Source organism: Calonectris borealis, chromosome Z (genome assembly GCF_964195595.1).
Source record: "Calonectris borealis chromosome Z, bCalBor7.hap1.2, whole genome shotgun sequence".
Classification (NCBI taxonomy): domain Eukaryota; kingdom Metazoa; phylum Chordata; class Aves; order Procellariiformes; family Procellariidae; genus Calonectris; species Calonectris borealis.
The window spans coordinates 59,188,674-59,216,633 of NC_134352.1; the positions used below are offsets into that span (position 1 = coordinate 59,188,674).

Here is a 27,960-nt window from a genome sequence, read left to right on the forward strand (position 1 = left end):
CTGGCAGTCTTACCTGTCTTACCATAAGCTGTGCTGAAGTTTTGCAATGAGAATAAGCATTTTGAATGGGTAGGGGAGGTTTTTGACACATTTTGTTTGATACTCCTCATCTTTCAGGCAAGGACAGCCTTGCCGCATATTGTTACCGGTACCCAGTGCAGCGAGCTATTACCTGCTGCTGTGTTAACCTGGAGGAAGGTCTGCTGATGGTCTCCATAAGACCGAGATGACCTGTAGCCAGCGAGGCAGGCTGGAGGCAAGTAGTGGGGCTGTAGGAATGCAGTGCATGATGTGGACGTTTGTGACAGTTTTGTCACTTTTTAAACTATGCGGGCCTGTCCAGTGGAAATAAGTTACTAGCACAGTCAATGTGTAATTAATAATGCTCTCCCCTGCATTCAGCAAAGTCTTGAAATACTTCTCTTGTTACAAAATTAGTTTGATGTAGTCATCCCTTCACGCATGTTTGAAATTGGGGGGCAGAATGGGAGTAAGGAGGTAGAGGGGGGTCATATTGCAACACGAAGCCCAAAATAACCTGCTACCTTTTGTCTGTTCATTTAAAACCCCAACGAATATTTATTTAGACATCTCGCCTTTAACAACAGACTGACTGGAGCATTGCCAGAAAAACATAGAACAGTTAGCAGTGATAATGAATAAAGATTTACCGTTGAAAAGTACTGCAGATAACGTATTCCGATATATCTTATTGTATTTGCAGCAGCTTTCTTCAGAAGTTGTTACTTAGGTTGTTACTCTCATACAGAATTTTAAAATAATGTGGTATTAGAAATTGCAATATAAATAAAAATGTGAAATAATAGGGGGATTTTGTTGTTGCTGGCTCGGGACGTGTAATTCATAGCGCAGTCCATTAACTGACTGCAGAGACCTCAGCAGTGGGGACCGATGCTGAAGTCAAGAAACTGTCTCCATAGGCTCAGGTTTATGCTGTATTCGGGAATCCCTAACGCCTGGGCTGTTTTTCAGGGGTATGTGTTGCACCTTTGCAGGCTAGCACTGGAGCCAAATACTGCCCTTGCCCGCCTGTTGTATCCAGTGGGTTTATATAAAAGAGGGAGCATGTGCTGGGGAAGATAGTAAGCATACAAGAAGCAGTGGAGAGCCTGACATTTTTTTCTTCCTGGTTGTTGGTTTAAGACCAGTCCTTGGAACGTTTTACTTGCCACAAGAAAATACTGCCAGTTCTGCCAAATCACATTTCCATATGATTTTAGCTGCCGAAGTCTGATGAACTGCTGTAGAAAACAATGCTTTGATGCTATTTATAAACAAAGGCTTCGGGATCTTGGCAGACATAAGGAAATGGTTTGTAGCTTTAGCAATTCTCAACATGGCAGTCACTAAAACCATGTTAAAATCCTTGCAGGAGGAAGAAGCAAAATGAGAAGTGTAAGGATGTTTAATGGTATGAGATTCTGTAAGGCCTGCCAGGACTAGAAACCAAATAATTCATAGTGTGCCATTTCTAAATGGGAATTTCCAGTTTTCTCTAAGTATAGAGCTTACTGTTCTTGGGCTTTATGAGATAGCATCTTAAAATTAAATAAAAGCTGTGGTATAGCATTGAACTTTTGACAGTGGTTTGGGACTTTTTTTTCCCCAAAAGGAACAAATGCTGTAGACCTTGACAAGTGTAGTTTCTAATCCAAGTGCCATTTCTTCATTATAACTTTTCTCACAATCTGATGGCTGTAGGCATCTTGGATAAGGCTTTGAGCAACCTGATCTAGTTGAAGATGTCCCTACCCATGGCAGGGGGGTTGGACTAGATGATCTTTAAAGTTATCTTCCAACCCAAACCATGCTATATGATTCTGTGATCTTCCAAAAGCAGTTACATTGCTTTAGGAATATAGCCTGGGGAAGGTCTTTAGTGGTACCTTTCCTGTTCTGCCTTTGCAGAAAATAAATTTCTGATGCAGACTAAGAAGGACTTTTTGCATAATTTTCAACAACAGACAAACTGGAATTAAGTTTATTGAGAGTTTTGATTGCGGACATTTTGCTGGATATGATACTTTCTCTATCACATTATTCTTATGCTAGTCTATCTCAGTTCACTTCCAATGGCAATGCTTGACTTATAGCATCTTAAAATAAGGAAAATTACATTACAACTGTGAGGTTTTTTTTTTTAGCCTGTTTTCACACAGTCTAGAACAAGATTGGTTTCCACTTTGTCAAATTTTGCTCCTTTTACAATCAGAAGATAATATGAGGCCTTGAGTACCAGCTCAAATGCTGGATTGGTGCATGCTTTTCATACTTATAAGCAGCTTTAAGAGAAGTGGGCCTGCAAGGCAGACTGGCAGTGTTTCTGTAGCACTTGGTTAGGTTTTCTGCTGCTCAAAGCCATGAAATAAAGTGTCAGCCCATGCAGCTTTTTATAATAGTTGCAGTCATGAACACACTATTGAAAACTAAATTCTGAACTTCTGTTAATGATTTCTGGTGAAACTGATAACTTCTCATTTCAGTACCAAAAGCAGATCAGATGCAATCTTCACCCCAAACATCTTGTTCATGGGTCAAATCTTGAATGATTGCTGTCACTCTGTAAAGGCAGTATCAGCGGTATTTTATTTATATCCCTCTTACAATTTTGTTCTGTTTTTTGTTTTAAGATCAGTAATCTGCTTTATTGGTTTAAGATTAGTATTTATGTTGCTCCCAGTAGGTAGAGTGCTTTAGGAGAGTCATTATTTGACTGCAGTGGAACAGTATTCTGTTCATGTAATGTATCAGATGTTAGGTATTTAATGTATGGGCCAGAATCATGCATATTTCATCCCAGCCTATAAATCTTGCCCTATGTACTTCTGCAACGACAGATCTCTACAAAGTTCTAGCTTAGGTGGAAAATAGAAGGTTTTGCTCACCAAGATACAGGCACAGTTATTTTTAAGTTATATGAATGATTCTGTGGTACCTTTTAGAATCTTGTTAACTATAGGCTTCTTGGAACATATAGCAAGTGTTAGGCAATTACAAAATGGGCAGATTTTTGAGTCGCCACACAAAAGTTACTCAAATTGTAATCCTAAGATTTGGTGCTTAATGTTTAACTTTGCCATTTTTATGACAGTATATATACATGAGAAGAAAATGGTTTGAGATTTAATGGCATATTTTCCACAATTTCTTTTTTCCAGAGCAGAGACACTCTACCCTTGATGTTCTCAGGAAACTCAAGGCTCCACCTACTTTCTTTGCTGCAACCAGACTTTCTGCTATGCTGAGTGGAAGTGATGAAGTATATGCAAACTGCATGGTAGTAGACCAAGTAAGCTTATGTTTAAACTTTTGGCAAATTTTCCATCATCTTCTGCTAAAGTAACTTATTTATGTGACAGTAGGATCTTCTGGATCTGTCAGCAGTGGTGTGTGGCCAATTAGTAAAGCTCTAAAATAAAAAGAAGGTAATACCTTACTCTTCTCAGCTGTATTTTGTAACCCATTTATGAGGCCCCTTTTCGCAGATTCAGTTGATGATGGGAATTATTCTCCTTAGCCTGTAGGGAGAACCCTAAGGCAGCTCTTACTGTCTTTTCTGTGTTTGTGAGCTAGACGGTATTTGCTGCTTTCTAAGAAACTTTAACACAATGTAACTTGCTCATGTGCACTTCAGATTTTCTGAATTCTACGTACATTCACAAAAGAGACAAATTTGCTGATGCTGGCTAATTTCGGAAGTTAATTATAAGCTCATAACTAAGCTTATAGGCTTAACAAAAATGAGATATTGCTGAAAAGGTGAAGTTGATGTCCTACAACGGGCAGGGAGCATTCTGATACTGGAGATCCTGACTTAGTATTCATGTTTCTGATTTATTTGTCACCGGCACTGGAGATGAGCCAGTGTCCAGACCAAATTATATTTTACATCACCATGTTGCATCTGAAATCCCTACCCCATGATCACACTCGGTTATCATAACTTGGGCAGGGGGAACTGGTCCCACTCTTGTGTATAGCGGTTGTGTGTGGTTAAAGAGCCGCCAAATTCTGGTGGCATGTAGCTATGTTTCAGTGATGGTTGAAGTGATTTATTTATTTGTAATCTGCTGTGGACTCTCCCTGGGGTGAAAGTTGGAATATAGCTGCGCAAGACCTGGGAGAAGCATGTTACCTTCGTGCATCTCATCTGCACAACGCAACAGAAGTACTTCCAGACTCGCATGTGCCATATCTTTGAATGCAAATATGGGCTGTTGTAAAAATGCCAGCAGTTCTTTCTGTCTTTTACTAAGAGAAACATCATTACGATGGGGATGAAAACACATCTCAAGTGGGGCTGGAGAGGAGAAGTCAGCACTCTGAAAGACCAGGGCTTTGGAGACGCTTGCAATCCTTCCTTTCTCCTTGCATGTATACAGGTGCTTTTTGGAGGTTGAACGTTTTCACTGGCCGTGTGACTTTTCAGTATTATTCAGCATCTAAACAGATGACAGTAGAATCTAACTAAAAGACTGACAATAAACTGTATTTTAATGTCTTCTGCAGAGTCGACAGGAGAGTTCAACCTCAGTTGCACAAAGAATTATTTGTTACCAGAGTCTAAATCCTGATCCCTGAAAACATAATTCCCAACTCCATTCCTGTCTTTGTGCAAGAGGAGGGGTGCTTCTTGCCCATAATTGCTTAATGGCAAAAAATAAAGATTTCTTTCCCTTCCTCCCCTGGAGAACCTTTGTTCCAGGTCATATATATTTATCTCAAAGCTTAGGAAATTGGTGCTGGAAAATTAAAAGTGCACGATGTGTAGGCTGATTTTTCCAAATTAAAATGCACAATGTTTGAATTCTCTTCCATATGTCTCCCACACTAATGTATTATGCATATTTTTTGCTTGACTCAAGGATATGTTTTAATAAAAGCTATAAATATATGAATTGATACATTTAACAAAAGGTATAAACATGAGTGAGAAATCCATCAGACTTGCAAATACCAATTCATTGCTACTCTAATTATGGAAAAAAGTAATGCAAGGTCTAGAATCTCTTAGCCATATAATTTGCTTTCAATTCATGTGCTGTAAAAAGTAATGGGGGGGGAAAAAACGCAAAATGTATGACCATAAATAAAATGGCAAACTAATCTAGTCCTTGTTCCTTGACAATACATCTTGTTACGGCCTCTTACCAGCATTCTTTTTTTCTCTGCAGGCAGGAGATTTAAAGACTAACTACGTTCATGGAGACGATGTCAGCAGTGAAACATGTCTGAATCCCACAAACTCAATCCCGATGGCTAAGAGCTCTTCGTCTCCCTCCCTTGAGGAGAATGACCAATATATATATGTTCCAAATGAAGGAAATCAAAGGCCAATGGAAAACACAGAAAATGCAGGTTTAAGACATACTGTTTCACCTTCTGATCCATATGGAGCAGATTCATACCTTCCATTCAAGACCCATGGATTTATTAAGGATCGGGGCCAGCTTTATGCTGACGTGAAAAAAAGAAGGTATGGGATTTACTTGATGATATGGCCAGAATATGGATTATTTATGATAAACTTTTATTTGAAAAGATGAAGCAGAATCTGGAGTATTAATGTTATTACTGAGGTAAAATCACTGTTTTCAATCACTGATATTTAAATTGTCTTAATGATCTGTTTTCATAAAACAGCTACGAAAAGATTTTTAACAAATAAAAGGTGTCCTCTAAGGAAATTAATTTTTAAAGCAAATTTATACTTTGATACCTTTTTTCTTGTATGTATTCTTTAAAAAAAAAAAAAAAAGAATCAGCTGTTCAGTGTAAGAGTTTCCATTGTGACGTTTTTGTCAGAAACCAGAATTTCACCCTAGTTTTCCTAAGTTATATTTTCCATTAAGAAAATAGTCCAAAATCTGTTGAACTCTCTGGGAATCTTTCCATTCTTCACGCTGGCCTGTAGAAGGACCAACTTATTCCTGATTGCAAATAGTTTTTTACCTCAAAAGACACAGTGCAGAGTACAGCTTGCATTTCTGACAGGTTCAGGCTATTTTCTGTTCTTTTGCTGGTACACAAGGTTTGCTGCCAGCAGAGCCTCCTCCACATGTCTTTAGGTTATGCTGGGAACTGCTTGGCTTCAGGAATTCAGACAGCTTTGAAGATGAAACTATAATTTTTGTTTTTAACAATTAGTAAATTCCCTTGATAAAAAGGCTTAATTGCTTCTCTGGATAGAAGAGACATGAAATCAGTTCCTTCTTGTGCAGGAGGAAATTTGAATGTGTCTCCCACCTTTCAAGAGTGTTTGGACTAGTTGGAGGTAGAGCATCAGATCTATGTAAAAACAGTGAGGAAGCAGTAGTGTCTGTCCATTGTTGATTAAAGTGGGCAATAACATTCTCTCCACCTTAATTTTGAACTTCTTATGCAACTATGAAGTCTCACTAGGAGAAATCTTTTAACTCAGATAAGACAACAAATGTCAGACTAAGAGTTGTTCTTTCCCAAACTTTTTATTTTTGTTAGCTACGGGGATATCATATAGATTACTATAAATAATCTTCTTCTCCCTCTCTGTCATAAACATTTTTCTCCTATATATTTTTAGATATTCCCACCTTTTTTAAGAACTAGGTCAGGTACCTATATATGAGCTTTAAGAGCTTAGATGAATTTTCAGAGAGATGTGATTGACCTTAATATGTCAACTGTAAGTGATCCAAATGTTACACATAAAATAAGACTATCAGTATGTAATTCCATCAGCACCTTCCTTGAAGAATCTGAGGTGATGTGGCAAGTTACTTAGCAGGTCTTTAAACCAGCTTTTTATGTCAGAAAAATCCCCTGGGTAAGTTGCCCTCAGTAAGACGTGTATGCTGGTCTGTTGACATAGACACCTATTGCTTTTCCAATTCTAAAATGTGATAGTAATTGATAATGGAGTTAAATAACTTGTTTCTGAGATGTCACATGGGCTATGACTAGGAAACATTGCGAAAGATGGTCTCCAGAAATGTAATAAGGAAGTAATTTTGGACAGTATCAATAGATTTGCCCTTCGACAAAGTGAATTGTAGTGGCGTGTGAAGGAATTGTTATGCTATTATTCCTGGTAGGAACTCTGGCTATTTAGAAATGCCACACATAATTTAAAGTTTTATGTTGTAAGGCTGGAATGTTATTGCAAGCAGTCAACCGTTCCTTCCAGTCACTCTGATGAAGAGACCGTGAACTTGCTCTTGCAAGGACCCATCCTGGAAAACTAGTACTGCTGAGAAACCTTACTGCACTCTCCTGCTCCGGAGCCCTCGCCCTCACATAGTCTCTATGTGTTTGAAGTATTGATTTAGCCAGAGATTTTTCAATCTGTTTATAGTCCTGTAAGTTTTTAAGTTTATATCTTTTGAAATTAATCTCATAAACTGTCTCAGACCCTCCTTCATCTCTCTTGTTAGTTTCCTCTTCCATCCTCCATCAAGTCACAGATGTAGAAAAAAAGATGCCTTTTTGTGAACAACCACATGATATCTTTCAAATACACACATGCACAAAATATCCATATGTACCCACATATCTTAATACTGAAATCTGAGCTAGTTGTCTCAGTTCTCCTTATCATCTATGTAGAGAGGCAGGTATGTGTGTGGAACAAAACATCTCATTTTAAGGGGGATGCTGAACATGGGTCTGAAAATCATCCTCCAGAGGTGGCTGGCTGTGGTGGGAGTCTGCGTGATCGTGAGCGATGCAAACGTCTGTACTGCAGATCCACAAGGTTGGGTCAGACGAGTCCTGTACAGAGTGACTGAGTACAGGTGGCTGCAAACCTGAGAGGGGACTCAGAGCGTGACTTACCTGACATATTCACGGTGGTTTGGGTTGTCATTGATCAGAGTATGCAGCACTATCTTTGCTTGTTGCGTTAAGGTTGAAACGGGTTGTTACTAGAATTCATGGGAATTAAAGACTTTGTCGTCTGCTTCAGTTCAAGTCTCGATGACCTTGAAGTAGACGGCGGAAGTGGAGGTGTTCCGGACAGATCCCACGTTCACTACCCTCCCCTTGGCTCTTCAGAGGCCATGGCTTGTAGCAGAGATGGATTGAACTTATCTACCGGTCCGCAGCCCAAGGTATTTGATACTATCTTGGTTTGCATTGTTTTCCTCTTAAGTAAATCACTGAAAACATGTGAGAAGCATCTGAATCTGAAGGGGAAAAATATGTTCCCAGCTGGCAGTGCTGGCCCCTCTGGAGAGCAGCACGCACAGGGTTGTGGAGCCAGAGCTCCCCAGTTGTGGCCAGGCTCGGCAGCAGCCATGGGAGGCTCAGAGATTCACTTCAGGTTAGGAGAAAACATCATTTATTAAAAGCGTTTCAAAGGAAATATCTCAGGTTCAGTGAGTCAGCATTTTCTAACCAAAGTATATTTAGTGAGGAAATTTTTAACCAGCTGTAGTTACGTGAAAGGGTAACAGCTTTGTAAAGTATAAAAACAGCCTGCTGCCTTTTTAAAAATAATTGCTAGACTCGGGGAAATTCAGTTGGGTTTTGTGTATTGACCAGTGCAAATCTCTCCTCTTCATTATGGTTTTCTAAAGTATGCTGGCTACATTCGTTTTCATCAGACCATGGTGCCATTTCTGAGATCTTCAGACACATACATAGAGTTATTTTTTGTTCCTAGGGATTCTTTATGTTTTTATTAGACAGACCTTTTGTCACTGTAGAGCTTTATGTGACCTTCAGCTAATGATTACATGAAGGGAGAAAAAGATTCCAGCACAAACACTGAATTCTGTTAGGGCTACTTTTAAAAACAATAAGGTAAGCAGTTTAGGAGTAGGCTCTGTTAAAATGTAAATGATGTATCAAAAATCAGGGAGTTTCATTTCAAGCCTTGTCATTGACATATTTGGGGATTGGAAAATCTTTTCAGGCATAATAAAAAAAAACGCAGAGAGGAAAGAGAAAGAGGCTAACTCCTTTCTTTGGAAACTCTGACATCAATAATTACCAAGGCAGGGCTTTAGTCTACGTGAAATGTTCTTGAGGTATTAAAGTACTAAGATTAATGGCTCCCTTGGTAAAAGAAGATAGCTTGGTCATCAGATATAATGGCTGACAACACTGTTTGAATGGCGCTTGCCACTAAACTGGAGAGGAATGTAAGCTTTCTCTTAGTCTAACTTGGACCCACAAATTATTTCCTGTAATATACAAAAATTTATCATGGGGGAAATATGACAGACTTGCTAAGAATTCAAACTGAAGATGTCAAAAATTGTCAACTTAAAGCTTTAATGAAGCCAAGAAAATGTATGCGTGTGGTCAGCCATCGTTCTTTCAGAAATTCTGTCACTGATTTATTTTGTTTCTGTTGCTAATGCATTTCAAAACAACACAAGTTTTAATTTGCTGCAATTTCTTGTAGGAATGCACAGTGTCTGGAATTCGGTCACGCTCCTATTCCTGCTCCTCGCCCAAAGGTTTATTAGGAACACCTCGCATTCCTCGGGACTTCGCAATTGGGGATTCGAATGAAGGTCAGTGCTCTGGCTTTGCACCTGCACAGCCTCATCCCATGCCTGCCTGCAGCGGGCCCAGTGCTGATGGCTTTACTCAGGCCTGTCCCGTACACAGACTTCGCCAAGGCACATGAAAGCAGGGTTCGGTTGCCTTTGGGTGCCCCTGCCATCGTCCCAGCTCTTCTCCCGTCTACTGCCCTGTCATGCCCTCCCCTGATACAGCAGCTGATCCTTGAGCGGGCACACAAACTGGGAGAACGTTAGTCAGAAAAAGTAACGCAGGCAAGGCAGTAATCTTCTTTTCGGGAGATCCTTACCCCAGCCTCCCACTGGGTGCCCAGCAGAGACCGTGAGGAAGCTCGGGATGACACAGAAGAGGCGTCAAAGAGGGCGGATGGCCCCAGCTTCCCGTAGGTCCCAGGGAATCTCTGGGACATGGATGGCCTGTTGGGGCGCAAAACCCATCCTCTCCATCAGGTGGAGTCAGAGATGTCTCTGCAAGAAGCTTGTAATATTTACAAATTGTTTCTAACATGCTTTATTTCTAGACACATAGTTTCATATTTAGAAGACAACCCACACTTTTCGCAATGAGGGTATGGGTTATATTTGAAAACCATGCAAAGCATGAAATATATATACTGTGCTTTTCACATAGATCCCATCACTTAAAAAACACTTGCATTTCAGGAGTCTTGGCCTCTGTCCCTATAGCCCTGTCCATTGCCATACTTCCAGCTTGTCTTTCCCTCCAGTATACCTTTAGCTTTCCACTAGTCCTGAGCAAGAGGCAGGACATGTGAGTTACAGTGAACCAGATGGGGTGGACGGCCAGAGAAGTTGTGGATACCCCATCGTTGGAAGTGTTCAAGCTCAGGTTGGATGGGGTTTTGAGCAACCTGATCTAGCGAAAGATGTCCCTGCCCATGGCAGGGGGGTTGGACTAGGTGATCTTTGAAGGTCCCTTCCAACCCAAACCATTCTGTGATTCTATGACACTGAACGAGAAAACACACAAAAGTTGTGGAAATGTTATCGTTAACTTTGAAACCAGTTAACAAATTCAAAAGCTGTTGGGAAGGTGAGGTAGAGAAAGCTGATGGGCAGACATACAGTGACTGCAGACGTCCTTTTTTCTTAAGAAACTGTGTTAACCAGCGCAGCAAGTAACTTGTTTGTTCAAATTGACTGTAAGATTTCACGTCCCCTTGTAAGGAGGAGTATGTACTGCAGCCTGCAGCACCCAGCTGTGTTGTATTTTTCCCCATCACTTAATGTATTTGTAACCATTTGTATCCAACAGATTAGATGAGAAGTCTCTGGCAAAACAAGGCAGAAGGAAAAGAGGGAAGTATGTCACAGAAGTAGAGGATGGCAGATCAGCAAAGCCCTGTGGCATGCGCTTAAAGTTAAAACAGGATTCCTTTGACCTCGCAGCTAAGGGACTGTTGGTGTCACAGCCCGTTAAGCTTCATCCAGACACCATTACTGCTCTGACCAGATCTGGGCTCAGGCCCATGTCCTGTTCATTCTCTCTCCACTTCCTCCTGGGACAGTCAGTGCTGGACCTTCACCTGTCTTGTGGAGAAGGTGGAAAAGCTTTCCTGTCCATGCTTGGGAAACAGGCTGTTCTGCAGCCTGCACCGCAGATGCGGTGTGCTGCTGGGAGGGAGGGTGGTGGTCTGCTGAGGTTCCTGCTGGCTCTTCCCTGCCACCAGCACCTCCTGCCTCGTCCCTTCCTTGCCAGCATTTTAAGGGGACAGGAGTCTTGAACAGAGTGTTTGGCAGCTGGCAGTGGTGATTACTCTGTGGGGCAGGCACAGCTGCGCTCGCTTTGAGCAGTCGCATCTGGGTACAGGACTAGCCCAAGAGCTTGGTCCAAGAAGCTAGATCAGATAGTTCATCCTGATCTCTGCGGTCTGTAGCAGGATTGTCTCTGGGTCTGTGCAGGTGTCTGCGCACTGAAAACCTGCCCCTTCCCCTCTGCCCAGCTGCCAGCGCTTTGGACATCTCACTCAGGGCTTAGCTATGCAGGAGGGAGGCACAGCTGACCTTGTATGTTGCAATGAAACGTAAGCCAAAGCAGATGAATGCAGGATGGCAACAGTATGAGAAAAAAGTGGGAAATCACCATCCTTTCTGATGGAAGTTTTTCAGTACGCTCAGATTTAAAACAACTACCTGCTTTTGTACAGAGTATGAGAAAAAAGTGGGAAATCACCATCCTTTCTGATGGAAGCTTTTCAGTACGCTCAGATTTAAAACAACTACCTGCTTTTGTACAGAGTATGAGAAAAAAGTGGGAAATCACCATCCTTTCTGATGGAAGCTTTTCAGCATGCTCAGATTTAAAACAACTACCTGCTTTTGTACAGAGTATGAGAAAAAAGTGGGAAATCACCATCCTTTCTGATGGAAGTTTTTCAGTACGCTCAGATTTAAAACAACTACCTGCTTTTGTTTGAGAAGGTATTACCAGGCTGACAGTAAAGGATTTGTCCCTGCTCTGTAGATGGTGTGCTCATGAACAGTGGTCGATCCCTCCTTCAGGCTCTTTCACTTTCTAAGTCAGTGTCTCTGCTCCACCCTTGTAGTAAGTACCTCAGTGCCAACCCCACGGTGCTGTTTTGCATGAGGCTGTCTTCATCTCCCACGGGTACATGGCCTTCATTTCTTCTGAAAGCATCCTGCGGCACAGGTTGTGCCTGGCAACTAACTGAAATGCCCTTTTAGTCTCGCTGCTTCTTTGGTAAATATTCTAGCTCTCGCTAACCTGAGGTCTACGTTTGTCTGAAAACACGCTGATTCAGCGAAGCATGTTTAATTTGGTATCTAACTTTAAAGAAGGCATAGTCTGATGCTTTGACTTAGGCAGGTGTTTAAGTATCTTTCTAAACCATACCTGTGGTAGCTTTGCAAAAAATGTCTGCAAAACGGAATGGCTTCTAATTTGGAAACGGTAGAATGGTCTCCATCTTTTTTTTTTTTTTTTCCCCCCTTCCAAAACAACCAAACTGAATTATTTATCTTCCATTTTACTCTTTAGACAGTTTGTTGAAAAGTATCTCCTTAAGTCCTCTCTATTGTTTCTAGGATGTAAAATTGTAACACATTACACATCCTGTGCAGTACATAGACTAATAATATTCCTCCTTATGTAGAGGGATTTAAATTTTTTAATACTATAAATAAAGCTGTGTATGATAGGTAATTGCAAATGTTAGAAGAATGTCATTAAGACATTTTACAACAAATTATGTAAAAAGCAAAATGAAGTGTGAATCGTTCAAGTCGGTTGTTAAGAAAAACAAAAGAAACATTTTTTGTTATTCTTAAAAACAAACTGTTTGCAGAGACTGGCATTCACTGATATCCATCTCAGTTCTGGCAGATTCTGTCAACTAAACAAAGCTTAGTGGGCCGTGGTCTTACCCGAGGAAAAGCTGCTTCTAATGTAGATACGTTTTTGCTTTCCTGATTTTCAAATGACATTGCAAGCCCTTAATGACAAGCTTATGGCCTGGTGGAGGTCGTGCGTTTCAAATAAACCTGACGACCTTGTAATCTGAGTGCCCGATAACTGTTTATGTCTTGCAGAGCGAGCGTACAGTCTGCCCGAGCAGTCCCGAGAGAAAAGGTATGGGTCCTTGTCGCACCCGCGATTTGAGGCGCCGGGAGCAGGTCTGTGCAAGAATGCCATCTAGGGAGCAGAGCGGGGAAGAGGCCTCGGCACCCCTCGCAGCGGGGTTGTTAGCAGCTGTTTAGGGGAGCGCTCCCTGCCCGGGGGACCTGTAAGCCAACGCTTAAGCCCTGTGCTGAGCTCAGCCCGGCTCTCTCTGTGCTGTCCTCACCGCGCACGTCCTGCGGCAGAGACTTGCTGTGCACCGCCGCGGGACGTGCACGGTAGGGTTGTGCTCCTATTTGCTGTAGGAGCTCCTATCCACTGTTCCTATCCAGGAACGTCCAAAACACCATAATAAAAGCAAGGGGGCTTTTGATACCAACCATCATCTAGGCAAGCTTGTAACACATTGCACATTCAGAGCACTCCACGGGCTAGCGTTACTCCTTTTTATAAAGAGGGATTGCAGTCTTTTTAATAACCTCAGCTAAACCCACAATAAAACATGTAACTGTAAACGTTAGGTGAAACAAGCATCATCCAGATTTTGCTCTGTTTTAAGGGACTGTTCCCACTGGAATGAGGTTTTTTCACTGGTCTCTGTTTTAGGATTCAGGAGGAGGAATGGAATAAATATATTGTTCCCTCAAAAAATGAGTCTGAAAAATGTAAAGTGAGTCGGACTTTCAGCTTTCTGATGAACAGAATGACCAGCACACGGAATAAGTGCAAGGTAATTTGGGATTTATGTCTATATTATTACGTCACTGGATTTAAATGAATTATAGATGAGAATCTAAATTTTTATGTAAAGATAAGTTGTTGTTTATTACAAAACCACAGAAGTAATAGGAAGAAACTCTTCTCTTTGTTTTTTCGTTTTAAAACATATGCAGGATACCCTGAAATGGCCTTCATATTAAAAACCAGCTTTCCTTTTAAACAATAGCCTTTGCTGAACAATATCAAGTATTTCCCTTGCCATTTTTTTTATGTTATTAATAATCTCATTTGATGATTTAGCCAAAGTTTAAATGTATGAATTATCTTTAAGAAATAATTTTCTTTGTTAAATAAAATTAAGAGGTGTGGCCTGTTCTTGCAATTACTCTCAATAAGCACATGAGTCTTAGCTTCTACATTGGCACGTAATCAGTTGAATTTGCCTTATTTGAAGTTAATGGGACTTCTTGCATGAGCAAGTACTGCTTAGCGTTAAAGAATTGCAGATTTGAGGCCTGCACAGTCAGACATACATACTATGAAAGGTAGATTAGAACATTTGTGGTTTAATTTTGAGACATCTGAAATTTAGATTAACGGCATCAATTAGCAGCTTGAGAGATGGATTTGGCCTGCGGGATCTTTCTGGCTGGCCTTCTGGCAGTTTTGCAGGCTTTCTAGTACACTCTCCCGTGCCCAGGATATCTGAACATATGTGCATGTGAGGATGGTTGGCTGAGGCGGTATCTTCAGAAGTGACAGAACTGGCTGCGAACATATATGTCCAGTCCAGCAGCCATACATAAGCCTGTCTCATACAGAATAACTCTAAGGACTGCTCAGGGAAATGTATACTCACACCAATAGGAGTAGTGTAAAAATAGGCAGAATTTATTAAATCAATTAACACTCATTAAAAATAGGTTATTTCTAATGTCTTTTAAGATCTAAAGACAAGTCATGTAAATTTACATAACTGCAGCTTTAACTGCAGAGGCACGCGTTTGCATGTATGCCTCAGGGAGATGTAGGCACTGATATTTATTTGTATGTGCAGCGAGTCAATGACACTTCTTAAAAATTCCATTTTCTGGCCCTTTCCTTTTTGCAGCTTTATAAATGTATTTCTGCCAGTCTTCCTTGATAATGCTTGCTGGCTTACCTGCCAGTGAAAGCAATGCCTGCATCATTTTAGGACTTCAGCAATGTTGGATGTAATAATATGGTATACTGTTACAAGTCTTCCAGGGAATAAATGTTTTAGAATGTGCTCTTAAAAGGGAATGTTTTAGTGTTTTTAAGATTGAATCAGTTTGTCTTCTTTTCTAATGTCCCTTTTTTTTTTACTTTTTTTCCTGCCTCTGCTGTTGGGGATGAAGACAAAAAATAAAGATACCAAAGAAAAAGAGAAACTGAACAGGCACAATTTTACAAACGGGACCTTCTCAGGCGTTATCCCATGTATGACCTGTGAAAAGGCCCTCCTAGGAAAGGAGTCACTGCAGTGCTCCCGTAAGTGAGTTGCTGGCTTTTGCGTGTGACCTTACAGTGTTCCGAATCCTGCTTTGGGATCCTGGTTCCATGCTTTGTTTCAAGAAGAAACCTTGCCTAGATTTGGATGTTTATGCGGTTTGTGTAACGAGCTGAGGTTGGCAAGGCAGCGGGAGGCAGGACGGCAGGTGGCAGCTTCAGAAGGACCACGGCCATCTCCTAGCCCCAGCACGTCAGGCAAGGCTCCGTCCTAGCCAGGGGCTGCCACATCAAAGCATTCTAAGGGCCGCTTTAGTCAGTGGACATGGAGGAGGGAAAAAAGTGAAGCCTCAGAGTAACGTTTTGGGCAGGCTGGGCACGCTGTTGTGCGTCAGGCTTTGAAATGTGCCTTCTCTTTCAGATTGCAATGTGATTGTGCATAAGGGCTGCAAGGAGTGTGCTCCGGCGTGCACCAAGGTAACTTCCTATGCCGCACCATTCTTACTAGAGCATATCTGCTGTCCAAGGGGTCTAGAAACGTCATGAAGGAAAAAAGAAAGTATGCACAGCCTGCCCAGATCCAGTGTCTGTATGCAAAGGACTGCAAGGGTGTCAAAATATCTGACGTGAGCAACAGAGCAAGCACTGTGCTTGAACAACAGTTTTTAGAAGAGAGTCAAAAATGACTATAGAGAGATATTTGTATTTTTGAAGAGTTGCAGGGACAAATCGTAAAATGGTGTGCCTGGAGGGATACAGGAAGGGATTAAAAAGAAAGGCTCCTCAAACCCGCAGATATCCCCTTGTGTAGGAAGGGGGATCCCGTATGTTTGGAATAATGGAAAGCAGAGATGGAAGGGACTTTGGGAGGTGACCTAGTCCATCTCCTTACCCTCAAGGCAGGCTGAATTCTAGGTAATTTGGGCAGATGTTTGTCTGACCCATTCTGGAAAATCTCCGGAGGAGGAGACTCCACAGCCTGCTTAGGCAGTCACTCCCAGTGTTCAGCTGCCACTGCAGACAGGGCAAAATCAGCGCTAGAGCTGGTGGATACTGTCTCCTTTTAAGTAGGAACACAGGCATGGTGAGGTTATCATGACAAGTTGCTTTCAAAAACAAATGTGTAAGGCTTCTGCCCTCGTGGAGTAAAATGGGACTTGCAGAGAAGTGTGCCACAGCAATACAGGTCTTTTTTCAAATTAGTTGAGTGTGTTTTTCTGGCATAGCTGGGTTTTGCATCATGATGGCTTGCAGGGAGAGCATGTTTCCGTACAGACTCTGCAGGGTAAACAAGTCTTAAACTGGACATAAATCAGATGTGTTTATTTATTTTGGTTATAGCTGTCATGTCATAGCCTTGCACAAATTTCTGGGCAACTTCAGCGCATTAGGACAGCTGAACAGGTAGTTTTAATTATTGGGACTGGTGGGTTATTTATCAAGAGGAGCCAAGAGCCCGTACCACCCCTGACTCCTCTCAACAAGAGCGAGATGCAGAAAACGTTCATTGACCCACTTCAAGTGAAATATATGCCTAAGCTACAGGTCTTGCAGAAGTCCACTTGGGAAGGGGGATCGATCCCGCCTCTGATACCCAGGCTTCCTCAGGTAGTGCCCTGCCACAAGTGCTTCAAGCTTATTTGAATATAAAGCCCTGAATGCGAACTTCTTTTCTTGCAGCCTTCCCAGGCAATATTCATATAGAGAAAGTAGTATGCTGTAACTCAGTGACTTGGTTTCAGATAAACAGATTCAGTTTTGTGTCGTAGTACAAAAAATATCATTCTACTCTGAATATTGTTATCTACCAATAACTAATAAACTTGGATTTATTAGTTATTGGTAGAAATTAGGGCCATAATTTAGGACCATTTTCCTGAAGCCCTTCTGTGTGATGAGATATGGCGGTGAGTTACTGACTTGACTATTCAGTGTGTTATCAGATGTGATTTCATTGCAATTTCAAAAGATTCTTCTTTTTTCAGAAATCCCAGGAGAGATACCATAACAAAAACAAACCCCAAGCCGGTGTAACAAGTAAGTTAGGAGGTGTAAGCCTAGCACTTCTAAGTTAAGCCTTGGTTAAAAATCATGGGACTGAACACAAACTTTACAACTTCATTAGTGTGTTTCTATTTCTCATTTCAATACCTGTAAGAAAGTGTCTGTGTCTCTAATATGAGTAGGATTTTTTTAAGAAATGGCTGCTGAATTAACTTCTCTACTAAAATGAGTGGGAGTTTTACTATGTTTTGTTTTCAGTGGGAATGAAAATCAAAAGTAATCAGTTCTGTCTTGTGCTTTTGAATATGTCATTTACCGTATGCACAAATATTTGGATCTCATATGTTCAGGTTGCAATGTTAGAGCATGTATGATTTGAGATTGTTTTCTTACCACTAATATCCACGCCGGAGCTATTCCACTTTGCCTACAGGCTTATCTTTATATTCCGTGGGAGAGCATCACAGTCTTGTACCTTGGCAAGCGGACATTCTTGATACCTAGTATAGGTCTATATGAACACCAGACAGCATTTCACAGTATAACTGTGCTGTTGATGACATACTCTACATTGTTTGTCAAAATGTTGTGTTGTGCTTTGCCTCACAGATTCCCTGCCTGGCGATGTTTCACAGATGGTGCTCCCCCCAGTGCATTCTTCTTCCTCTGTGCCTATCGGACTGTCTGCTGGAAGGAGGGAAGCCTCGCAACAGTCCCACTTCTTGTCCAAAAGTGTCCCCAGTGCCAGTTTTGAAAGGTAGAGGGCAGCTGCTGGCGGACTATGCTAAATACATCATTCAGCATTTCTAGGAAAATTGAAACCATTAAATAAATGTGGGCTTTTTTTTTTTCCTGCTGTAGAAGATCTACACCATTTTCTGAACAAGACTCTGAGACTAGCACCTGGAGGTCCAAGTCACGATCTGAAGAGATGTTACAAGCATTGGGGACCTTTTCTTCAATGGACCCTTTTATGATGGAAGGTGAAAAGTATTGCACAGATGTTGCATTTTATAACCTGTATTGGAAGGTGCAAAATAGAAAAACTCCTTAGTTGATACAGGAAGCCACTTCATCTGCTAAAAGGAGAGCACCTATTTTTGATAATTACAATTGTGTCCCTCATTAAAATGATACAATCAGACATATTAGTCTTAAAATACAACATTTCCTTTCTTCCTTGTAACTAACTCTTTGATAACTTTTAGAACATTTTTGTTCGGTGTTACCATTTTGAAATAACTGGCATAAATGTATTAGGCATCCTTGCAGAACCAGAACAGCAATATACTTTTCTTCTGCACTCATCTAATAATCTCCATTGAGAGTGTACATTGCAAAACGTAAACCTACATCACTTGTATTTCCTCAATAGCCCCAAAATCTTACCTGTCACTGGTGAACGCCCTCCTAAAATGGCTACATATTCTTGTGAAGTGAATAGATATAGGCTTTTTCTGTAGCTAGGTGTGAGACTGAATTTCAAAGCTGAAGGACATTCACTCACAAAGGATGGTGTAGATATCTCTCAATAGACATCTGCAAAATGGCCAGTGCTCCTCCAACACCACAGCTACTTTTGAAAATGTTGGATTTAATTTTTAAATTTTAAAAAGTTTCTTCAAGCAAAGAAGTATAAAAAGGATTTAATCTGAGAAAAGAAGGGTGGGTTTTTTTGTTCTCCTCCCCCGCTGTCACGTTTGCATTTCAACACTTTGGTAATGATACTGACATCTGGCAAGCTTTTCTGTTGTAAAGCCACTGCCAATGTTTGCAGAAGCCTTGTCTGAAGTTCATCCCTGTGATGTGTTCCCCTTACTGTATGAATAGATCTGCATGTGCAAAGGGACTTCCCTTACTGTTCACATGCATGGTGTTAATGAGATATACGTTTTGTCATAGATGATGTGGATTTGTCTCAGTGGACTGATCTCCGCACAGATGCACAAGAGTTTGAGGCAGAGTCCTGGAGTCTTGTTGTGGATCCAATGTTCTGTAGCAAGCAAGAAAAGGATGTCATCAAGAGGCAGGATGTCATTTTCGGTCAGTATTTCAAAGCTTTGTGTAGGTTTAGAAACAGTTTGGCATAGAAAATGGAGAGGGAACCTACATGTTTTATGTCCAGAAGAATGAATGCTTCAACTCAGAATAATAAGAAGGTTCAAAGAACATTTTTGTCACACATTACAATGTGTTCTAGAGCTAAGGAAATGGAGAGCAGTGACTACCAGAAACATGTCTACTCTGTTCACAGAACGGTTGAGTTTGGAAGAGACCTCATTCAATCCCCAGCTCAAGCAGTTGCAACCTCAGCTTGTTCAGTGGGGTACAGTTGAGAGAACTGTGCAGAGCCAGATAAATTAAGTCTTCCTACTGACATAATCTATTAGGTTTGAGGATCAAACAGAAAAAAATATTATGACTGGATATTTGAATGTTGCTAAAGTCTATCTTAGAAAGTGTGTAAAAAGTTCAGGTGATTACTATACTATGTTGGTTTTTTTTATACTGCAGAGCTGATGCAAACAGAAGTGCATCACATCCATACGCTGTTCATTATGTCTGAAATATTCAGGAAAGGGATGAAGGAAGAACTGCAGCTGGACCACAGCACAGTGGACAGAATATTCCCCTGCTTAGATGAGCTACTGGAGATGCACAGGCAATTCTTTTGCAGAATGAAGGAGAGACGACAGGAATCATGTGAGGCAGGGAGCGAACGTAATTTTGTCATCAGCAGAATTGGAGACATCCTTGTGCAGCAGGTAGAGGCATCAGCTCTGTTAATCCTTTATGTACTCAAGGTTCCAAAATTAAACAATTTATTGACTTCAAAACTTTTGTGGGCAAGAAGAGGGCTATGGTTGCCTCATAAAATTCACCCCTCCAGATTATTGCAGGGTGAAATAGCAATGAGAGAAAATCATTACTGACAGGTAACTGTGATGAACTTGGGATGAACTTCTACCTATATGGTACAAGCGATGAGGAAAGTGATGAACTTTGTCCTGTTCACAGTAGAAGGCTGCTGCCATCATAGCATGGACTGCAAAAAATGGAAGCAATGGATTAAACTTCTTAATAGCTGAGAAGTGTGAAGGATTGACTGATGATAGAAAAGAAACTCCCCGTTCATTTCTTGTAGCGATCTGGCATGGTGCATCTCAAGTTGCTGCTCACTAGAGAAGGGGTGATCACAGCGTGTTTTTGGTGGCCATAGAACAGCTAACTAACTGCTTGCTGGTCACACTTCCATTCCTTGCAATCAGGAGAGTGTGGGTTTTCACCTTCGGTCAGTTTTCACTCCACTGAAAAAAAGAAGCTGAACCGTTATCTTGTGTGGAGATCAGACAAATGCAAATAAGCCTCAAAGGGATTGTGTTTGCAAAGAGGTGAAGGAAATGCTGTTATAATAATTATTGGCAAGACTGTAGTGGAGATCGCTTGTGCTCTCTCCAGCCTATGCTCCTCTTTTTGCTCCTAAAAACAGCTAGCCTGTTTTCATTCTGCAGTAACAGGCCCTGTTAGTGAAATTCAGAGAACCTGAGAAACAAGTAGCATAAAATTTCTGTATTTGTCCAAAATACGTTAATTAAAGGTATATACTTTCCTGTTAGGTGCAATGTTGAGCACAATTCGCTTATTAATTTCTTCAGTTTTCAGAGGAAAATGCAACTAAAATGAAGAAAATATACGGAGAGTTTTGCAGCCATCAAAAAGAAGCTGTTAATCTCTTCAAAGAGTTGCAACAAAACAAGAAGTTCCAGAATTTTATTAAAGTAAGTTTACATGGGAACTTGATCACTATTGACAAAATGCTCAGGAAAAAGATACACAGCTTTTACTTAGATTTAGGATTGAAATTATATTCAGTAACTCACTTTTAATAGCTAACAAAAATGGCAAATTTTTTTCCCCCTTAACCAGTGAGCTGATAAATTACACTTTTCTTTCAAATTTTAGAAAGCTTTGGCATCCAGTGTGTATTACACACATGTTCCTGTTATAGTACGCCTTATCCCTCTGGGCAGCAACTGTTCCCGCCAGTGGTTCAGATAACCCAGCATTTTGTTTTAGCTTATTCTAATGCATTTAGATCATATTTCTTATTAATCAGTTGGTGGTTTAATATGCATTTACTACTCAAGGTATATATTTGTATCTGTGCAGCTGAGAAATAGTAACCTGTTGGCGCGACGCCGAGGAATCCCCGAGTGCATTTTGCTCGTCACCCAGCGAATCACCAAATACCCGGTTCTGGTTGAAAGGATATTGCAATACTCAAAAGGTGAATAAAAGCAAAGTGTGGCTTCATGTCTGGAATCCTAGCGCGTTTCTAACTTAAGGAATATGCACTGCTACAATATAACAAAAGACGAAATTCACTGCTCTGTAGAGAACCAGGGCAACGTAAGTATCTACTGTTCAGGCAAGTGTCATCTAAACAGGGTGTCTGGTGCATATAGTCTTTGTCAAGGCTGGGCTGCGAAGATTTCCCATATTTCAGCTGGTAGGCCACAGAAGTCCAGAAGAGCATACTTGTTTTAGGAGAAGATCTTGACTGATGTGAACTAATTGAGGCATGCATCTGCACCTTCTTTGAAATGAATTCCGGTGGAGTCTCTCGTAAGTAGGGCTAGGCAAACGTTTCGTAAATTACTCTCCAGTTTTTCAAACAAAGCTTGAATGATCTCTGGAATTTCGTAGAACATTTTAGAAACGCTAATAACTTACAGATATTGCTCCCCAAATGGGCAATAAATGGGCGTTGTAGAAAGTTGCATATCCAAATGCAAACCCTTTGTGCTTGCAATCCTGTTTCAAGGGTTTTTTTTCTACTTAGCCAGAAGAGTAATATACTATATCATTTACTTAGCCAGTAAATTTTTTTAAATGCTAACAGCTCATAAATATGTCAGAAACTATTCAGAGTGTTGTTTTGACTAATGAATAAATCTGAGGTGCATGTCGTGTTTTAATAGGCAAGTCAAACAAAGGTAGATGCCTCTAATGTTTCTAGTAAATTGATTGCCAGGTTCAACTTAAAAAGACATTTTTATCAATTTAAGCTTTGCATCATGTTGATTGTTTCCAGAGAATAAGGAATGACATCTTGTCTTGAATATGCTGGCTACTATCATGTTGTTTATTTTTTGTCTCATACAGAAGGAACAGAAGAGCATAAAGATCTGTGCAAAGCCCTTCGTCTAATTAAGGACATGATTGCAGCAGTAGATTTGAAAGTGAATGAATATGAGAAAAAGCAAAAGCTGCTGGAAATTGTCAGTAAAACTGAAAACAAAACATATACAAAGATGAAAAATGGTCATGTTTTTAGGAAGCAAGACTTGATGAGGAAAGAGAGGATACTTCTTCATGAAGGTTTAGTGTACTGGAAGACAGCAACTGGTCGTTTCAAAGGTATTCCATCTGAGCAGTAAAGTCCTTTAACTCTTCATTTGCAAATAACATATGATCATTGTTTGGTTTAAGAATGAAAATACTTTTATTATGCTGTATTGCGAACACGAATTTGTGAGGTAATGGTATTGAGAATATGCCATTAATTGCTGGAAGAGTAGTTCCAGAAGCTGCCATGGTTTGTGGGTAATCCACTGTATATCTGGGTAAGAAGACAAGTTCAAATACTAAGACATCAGGTGCATTTCTTCTTCCAGTCCCCTCCTTTTAGTTCATTGGTTTGCAGTTTCATTCCATAACATAGAGTCTTGACTTGCATGTTTATGTTGTTCACAGTACCGGCCATTGAAAATAATGCATGAAAAATCACATGCTGTTCTTCAGTGGTACTGGGACATCTGCAGTGGAAAAGAAAATCTGAACCCATATTTGGCTGGAACTCAATTTTTACATGCAAGCCCAGAATTTGATTTTTGGTGTTAGTCACATGTAGAGGTTGGCTTTTTTTTTGGAGCTTACTAATATTTATTGTACAACTTTATAAAACTATTTGTTCATCGTTATTCCAGAAATACTTTTACCAGTGTAATACTGTGCTGTGAGTATATGTTACAGCATACGCAAAACAAAATTTATGTGGGATAGCCTTTGCCAGGTCACCTGTGAGTGGCCTGGGGAAGCTGTACTGGCACTGGAGCGACGTTTCTTCCTTCCCCGGGCCAGTGCTGCAGCCTGGTGCTGCAGGAGGGTGGATAGCAGAAAGTGTGGTCTTTCCTGGGAGCTAGAAGGTGATGGCTTGCAGCTGCTTCATGCAGATCATAGGCTAATCCAGATATTTCCTGTTCAGTTTACTGTAGGATTCTGTGGGATATTTGTGTATCAGGGCTTCTCCCTTTAAAAGAAGGCATTAACTATAGTTATAATAACTTCAATTAAAAAACATTATTTTCCTTTTCTCATTTTAAGATACCTTAGCTCTGCTTCTAACTGACGTACTACTGTTCTTACAAGAAAAAGATCAAAAATACATCTTTGCAGCTGTAGTAAGTATATTATCAGATATTTGAATATACACATTGCACTTTTATTTGTATATTTCTTGAAAATTAGGTCCTTTTCTACATTATTCCCACATAATGTTTTTTCTTCTAAAATCCTGGTAGTGTATTCAAAACAGTAATATGCCAGTGTGTATGGAAAATTCATTTTACTTTAAAAAATAAATTATTTTTTTAGGAAGAAGGATGAAAATAACAGAATGATTTTTTTAGTGTCATGCCTCATCTGATTATGAAGGCAGGAAGCAGAGCAGGCTCTTTCAGTTATCTAAAATAAATTTTAACTTCTGGTTCTGTAAAGCAAAACAGAAGAATAATTTTAACTGCAAATGTAGTAGTAAATACACATAAAATATATGAAAGGTCATGGAGAGAAGTTCCTAAACTATATAAATATAAACACTATATGTGTCTCAGTATCATTAAGCCTCTGAGATTTACTTTTTAACACATACCCAGTGCTTTACTTGTTCATAAACACTACAATGTATTTTAAAAAACAGTAAAAAGATGTCTGAATACTTAAAACTTGCAGGCTCTTACACCTGGTGAGAACATACGTAGTCTGACTATACCAGGACTAGAATTAGTCCAATTAATTGAAAAATCAAGCTCTTCTAAAACTGTGATGTTTTGTAAGAGAGTAATTTATTGTTTGCATGTGCTGTGACTGTTTTCCCCAGGACCAGAAGCCTTCCGTGATCTCCCTTCAGAGGCTCATAGTAAGAGAAGTAGCCAACGAAGAAAGGGGGATGTTTCTGATTAGTGCTTCATCTGCAGGGCCTGAGATGTATGAGGTTCATACCAACTCCAAAGAGGAACGTAACAACTGGATGAGGCATATTCAAGATGCAGCGGAAAGGTAGAGGAAAAGGCTTTGGGTTTTCATCGTGGTAGTGCAAAGCGGACAGGAGGTCGGTTGGGTATTCGTGGCAGTGTGCTCTCCGTTCTGCGTTGCACTGGATCCATCCTGTGAGGCTGAGTGGGTTTTCCTCTAAGCTCAGGATTCACAGACCCCATCACTTCCTCTAAGCTCAGGATTCACAGACCCCATCACTTCTGCCAGACTTCCCCTGATACTTCTGGTTTCCCACTGAACCAGCAGACCCTTCCCGCTCCCCATTAGATGTCCTTACCAGCCATTGTAAGCTTCCCTTGCCTTTGCCGTTGGCACTGGATGCTTTCCAGAGTCCTGCAGGTGTCCATACAACCATTTTGGGGAAATTCATGCCTGTTATCTTGGTGTCAGCTTCTCAAGAATGGCAGGGAAACCATTATCCTTATGGGGCCCAAGCTTATGCGTAGCACAGCAAACCTGTGTGAGAGCCAGCCACCCATTCGCTGCACAGTGCAGCCTTGCCAGAATTAAACGGAGTCCTTCAGTCTGGTTTGTGTCCAGTTACTGGTTTTAAAGAAGGAGACAAATGGCATGCTTCGGGATTGTAGCAAAAGTTGGTGTTGGTGTTGTGTTCTGTTTATTATGAACACAACACTGTACTGAAGATGAATATATGACATGCAGATTTTGCTTTATCCACCTTTGTTTGTCTTTCATCTTTGAAGTTGTCCAGAGGAAGAAGAAGAAGGAAAAATGAGTGAATCTGATGAGGACAGACGTATTGCTGAGGCCAAAGCATACAGAATTCAGAAATGTCAAGGTGCGGTACCTTTCCTGCCACTCTGGGAGCTTCTACATCCTGAGAGTTCAGGATGAATAATACTGGCTGGTGGGTTCAGAGTGGCTCGATAGACAGTGTTACAGCGGAGAAAGCTGGGGTGGTCTGATTGTATAGCGTGAGTTTATTGAAAGACAGCCGTTTTTTTTCCAAACACTTTATATTTTTGCTACATTACCGTAAGCACAAAAGAAAAAGAAAAATGGACGCTTTCAGAATAAATGCTGAATTTCCCAGATTAGCATCAGGGCCAGGTAGTTCTCTGTTTGGGGGAATACCTCAAATCTTCAGTAATTGCGTGGCTTTGTCCTTGTTTATGGCATTTCATCCTTTGCTGCTATTATTTTTATCTGAAAATGTAGCCAATAGGGATAAATTCTGCTTCTTTGATTCCCCTGCACCTAACTTCCACATTTTTATACTGCTGCGAGGAGAGAAATTCCAGCAATGTCCTTCCTGTAGAGAGCCACAGGGAAGGGCATCCTCTGCTGAGAGTAGGTGTTCTTCTTTGATGTTGAGGCACTGAATCAGTGCATCTTCTGGCTGCCTGAGCCAAGTGCTTTTCCAGCATTGATCACTGTGAGTGCAACAGGAGGTAGCTGAAGGCCCCCGAGTGCAGCCAATGCCACCTCATGAGGGTAGGGCACTGGCCTGGCCCTCTGCCAGGGTCTGTGTCAGCTTTCATTAGGACAGACTATGGAATGAGTTTGGTTCCTGGCCACTTAAAAAAGGCCTAACTCGACTTAACAATGTCTATGTGGCATAAGGATCAGAAGGGTGAATGGGGAATGTGCTTTGCCTGCAGGATAAAAAATATTAATACAGTGTTCAATTTTGGTTGACAGAATCACTGAGTAACCAGGACCAACAGATCTGTAGTTATTTGGAAGAGAAGTTGCATATCTATGCAGAACTGGGAAATATGAGTGGGTTCGAGGATGTTCATGTAGAACCTCACCTCCTTATCAAACCTGATTCTGGAGAAACTCCACAGGCTGCTTCATTGCTGGCAGCAGCTCTCAGAGAAGGTGAGTTTGCATGGGAGGAGTGGACTGGTGGCTTTTCACATGGGCAGATATTTCAAGGTGACAAAGCACAGCCGTGTTGCCTTGCGCTGCGATTCTGTCAAGTCTCAAGAACTGGCAGTGTCAAAACTTGGCAAAGGGCGTTGAAGAGAAGTCTCTCACGTTTATACTTGTCAGATGCATGGGATGGTACCTGCCAGATTGTAAGACAAGGGATATGTTTAGTGCATAACATCATATGTAAGCAGGCAGGGACATGGTGTTAGGCTGCACCTGAGGGTTGTTTCCTTAGCTGTCCTGCTTGCAGTACAGCCCTGTGAAGCAGATCACAGGATGCAGTATGATACTGCATCTGGTCCCAGACCTCCACCTACTTTGGTTGATTTGATGACAGATCAGAATCATGTAGGGTCATATACAGACCAAACTGCAGACGATCTTGCAAATCTGCCAAGAAACACCTGCCAGAATTGCTGTAGGAGCCGTGCTTTTTCTGCATACTATCTACCAGAGAGATGATAGCCGTGTGCTACCTACGGTGCTGTCCTCTGAAGGAAGGAAAGGAATGGTATTTCTATTTCTGGATACCTTGCCTAGTTGGAAGTTCAGCTAAACTCCTGCTAAACTCAGCTGAAAAGAGTCCTAGTAAACTGAGCCGTATCCAGCACGAGCTGTATGCTCTTTGAGAAGGACTACAAGATTTTAGCATTTCCTAAATTGAGAGCGGTGGGCTAATAACCACATTTCAACCGATAAAGCAGCGAAGATTGGTCTCCATCATCATTATGAAGTCAGGGAGCATTTTATTCATAAAATTGATAAAACGGGTAGGGAATATAAGTCAGTGATGCAATAGTAAATGTCATTTTAGCTAAAATGGCAGCCTATACTTACACATCTTATTCTGCCCACTTTTAATTTTCACTTTTTCTCATGCTGATGTTGATGATATCTTGGATTTCTTCAGCACACTGTAAGGAATTTACAGTTCCTTTTACTGTAGGCAATTTGCAGGGATCATTTTCCAGAACAGAAATACTAAGTCTCTGAGCTAACAGCAGACTCTGTAGGAATAAGGCATTGCTCACAGTAGAGAAGGATAGAATTAGGGAGTGCTTAAGCAAATTAGATATATACAGGTTGCGAAAATGGGCTAAGAGAAACCCCTAGAAGTTCGACAAAAACAAGTGCAAAGTCCTGATCTGGGATGAGTAATCCCATGTGTTGGTAAAGGCTGGACATTGACTAGATAGAAAATAGCTTTGCAGAAGTGGACCTGGGACTCCTACTCGACACCAGGTTGACCATGAGGCAGCAATGTGCCCTTGTGGCAAAGAAGGCCAACTGCCTCCCAGGCCGCTGCATTAGGAGGAGAGTTGCCAGCAGGTTGAGGGAGGTGATCCTTTCTCTATCCGCCCCTGGTGAGTCCTATCTGGAGTGTCATGACCAGGGCTGGGC

The 27,960-nt window shown here is 41.0% G+C and overlaps 1 protein-coding gene across 1 annotated transcript in view; it reads left to right on the forward strand.

The window, feature by feature from the left end:
* The window catches only part of ARHGEF28 (Rho guanine nucleotide exchange factor 28), a 125,806-nt gene that overhangs the window by 69,193 nt on the left and 28,653 nt on the right, over positions 1 to 27,960 (forward strand). Inside the window, exons 10-30 of the mRNA XM_075138496.1 lie at positions 3,180 to 3,310; positions 5,196 to 5,497; positions 7,964 to 8,108; positions 9,410 to 9,521; positions 12,016 to 12,096; positions 13,101 to 13,140; positions 13,735 to 13,858; positions 15,228 to 15,360; positions 15,740 to 15,795; positions 17,304 to 17,355; positions 17,932 to 18,079; positions 18,184 to 18,305; positions 19,225 to 19,365; positions 19,837 to 20,087; positions 20,979 to 21,101; positions 21,493 to 21,610; positions 22,489 to 22,743; positions 23,710 to 23,786; positions 24,485 to 24,663; positions 25,365 to 25,459; positions 26,323 to 26,505. Of these exons, the coding sequence (XP_074994597.1) occupies positions 3,180 to 3,310; positions 5,196 to 5,497; positions 7,964 to 8,108; positions 9,410 to 9,521; positions 12,016 to 12,096; positions 13,101 to 13,140; positions 13,735 to 13,858; positions 15,228 to 15,360; positions 15,740 to 15,795; positions 17,304 to 17,355; positions 17,932 to 18,079; positions 18,184 to 18,305; positions 19,225 to 19,365; positions 19,837 to 20,087; positions 20,979 to 21,101; positions 21,493 to 21,610; positions 22,489 to 22,743; positions 23,710 to 23,786; positions 24,485 to 24,663; positions 25,365 to 25,459; positions 26,323 to 26,505 (2,868 nt within the window). The remainder of the gene's footprint in view (positions 1 to 3,179; positions 3,311 to 5,195; positions 5,498 to 7,963; positions 8,109 to 9,409; positions 9,522 to 12,015; positions 12,097 to 13,100; positions 13,141 to 13,734; positions 13,859 to 15,227; positions 15,361 to 15,739; positions 15,796 to 17,303; positions 17,356 to 17,931; positions 18,080 to 18,183; positions 18,306 to 19,224; positions 19,366 to 19,836; positions 20,088 to 20,978; positions 21,102 to 21,492; positions 21,611 to 22,488; positions 22,744 to 23,709; positions 23,787 to 24,484; positions 24,664 to 25,364; positions 25,460 to 26,322; positions 26,506 to 27,960) is intronic.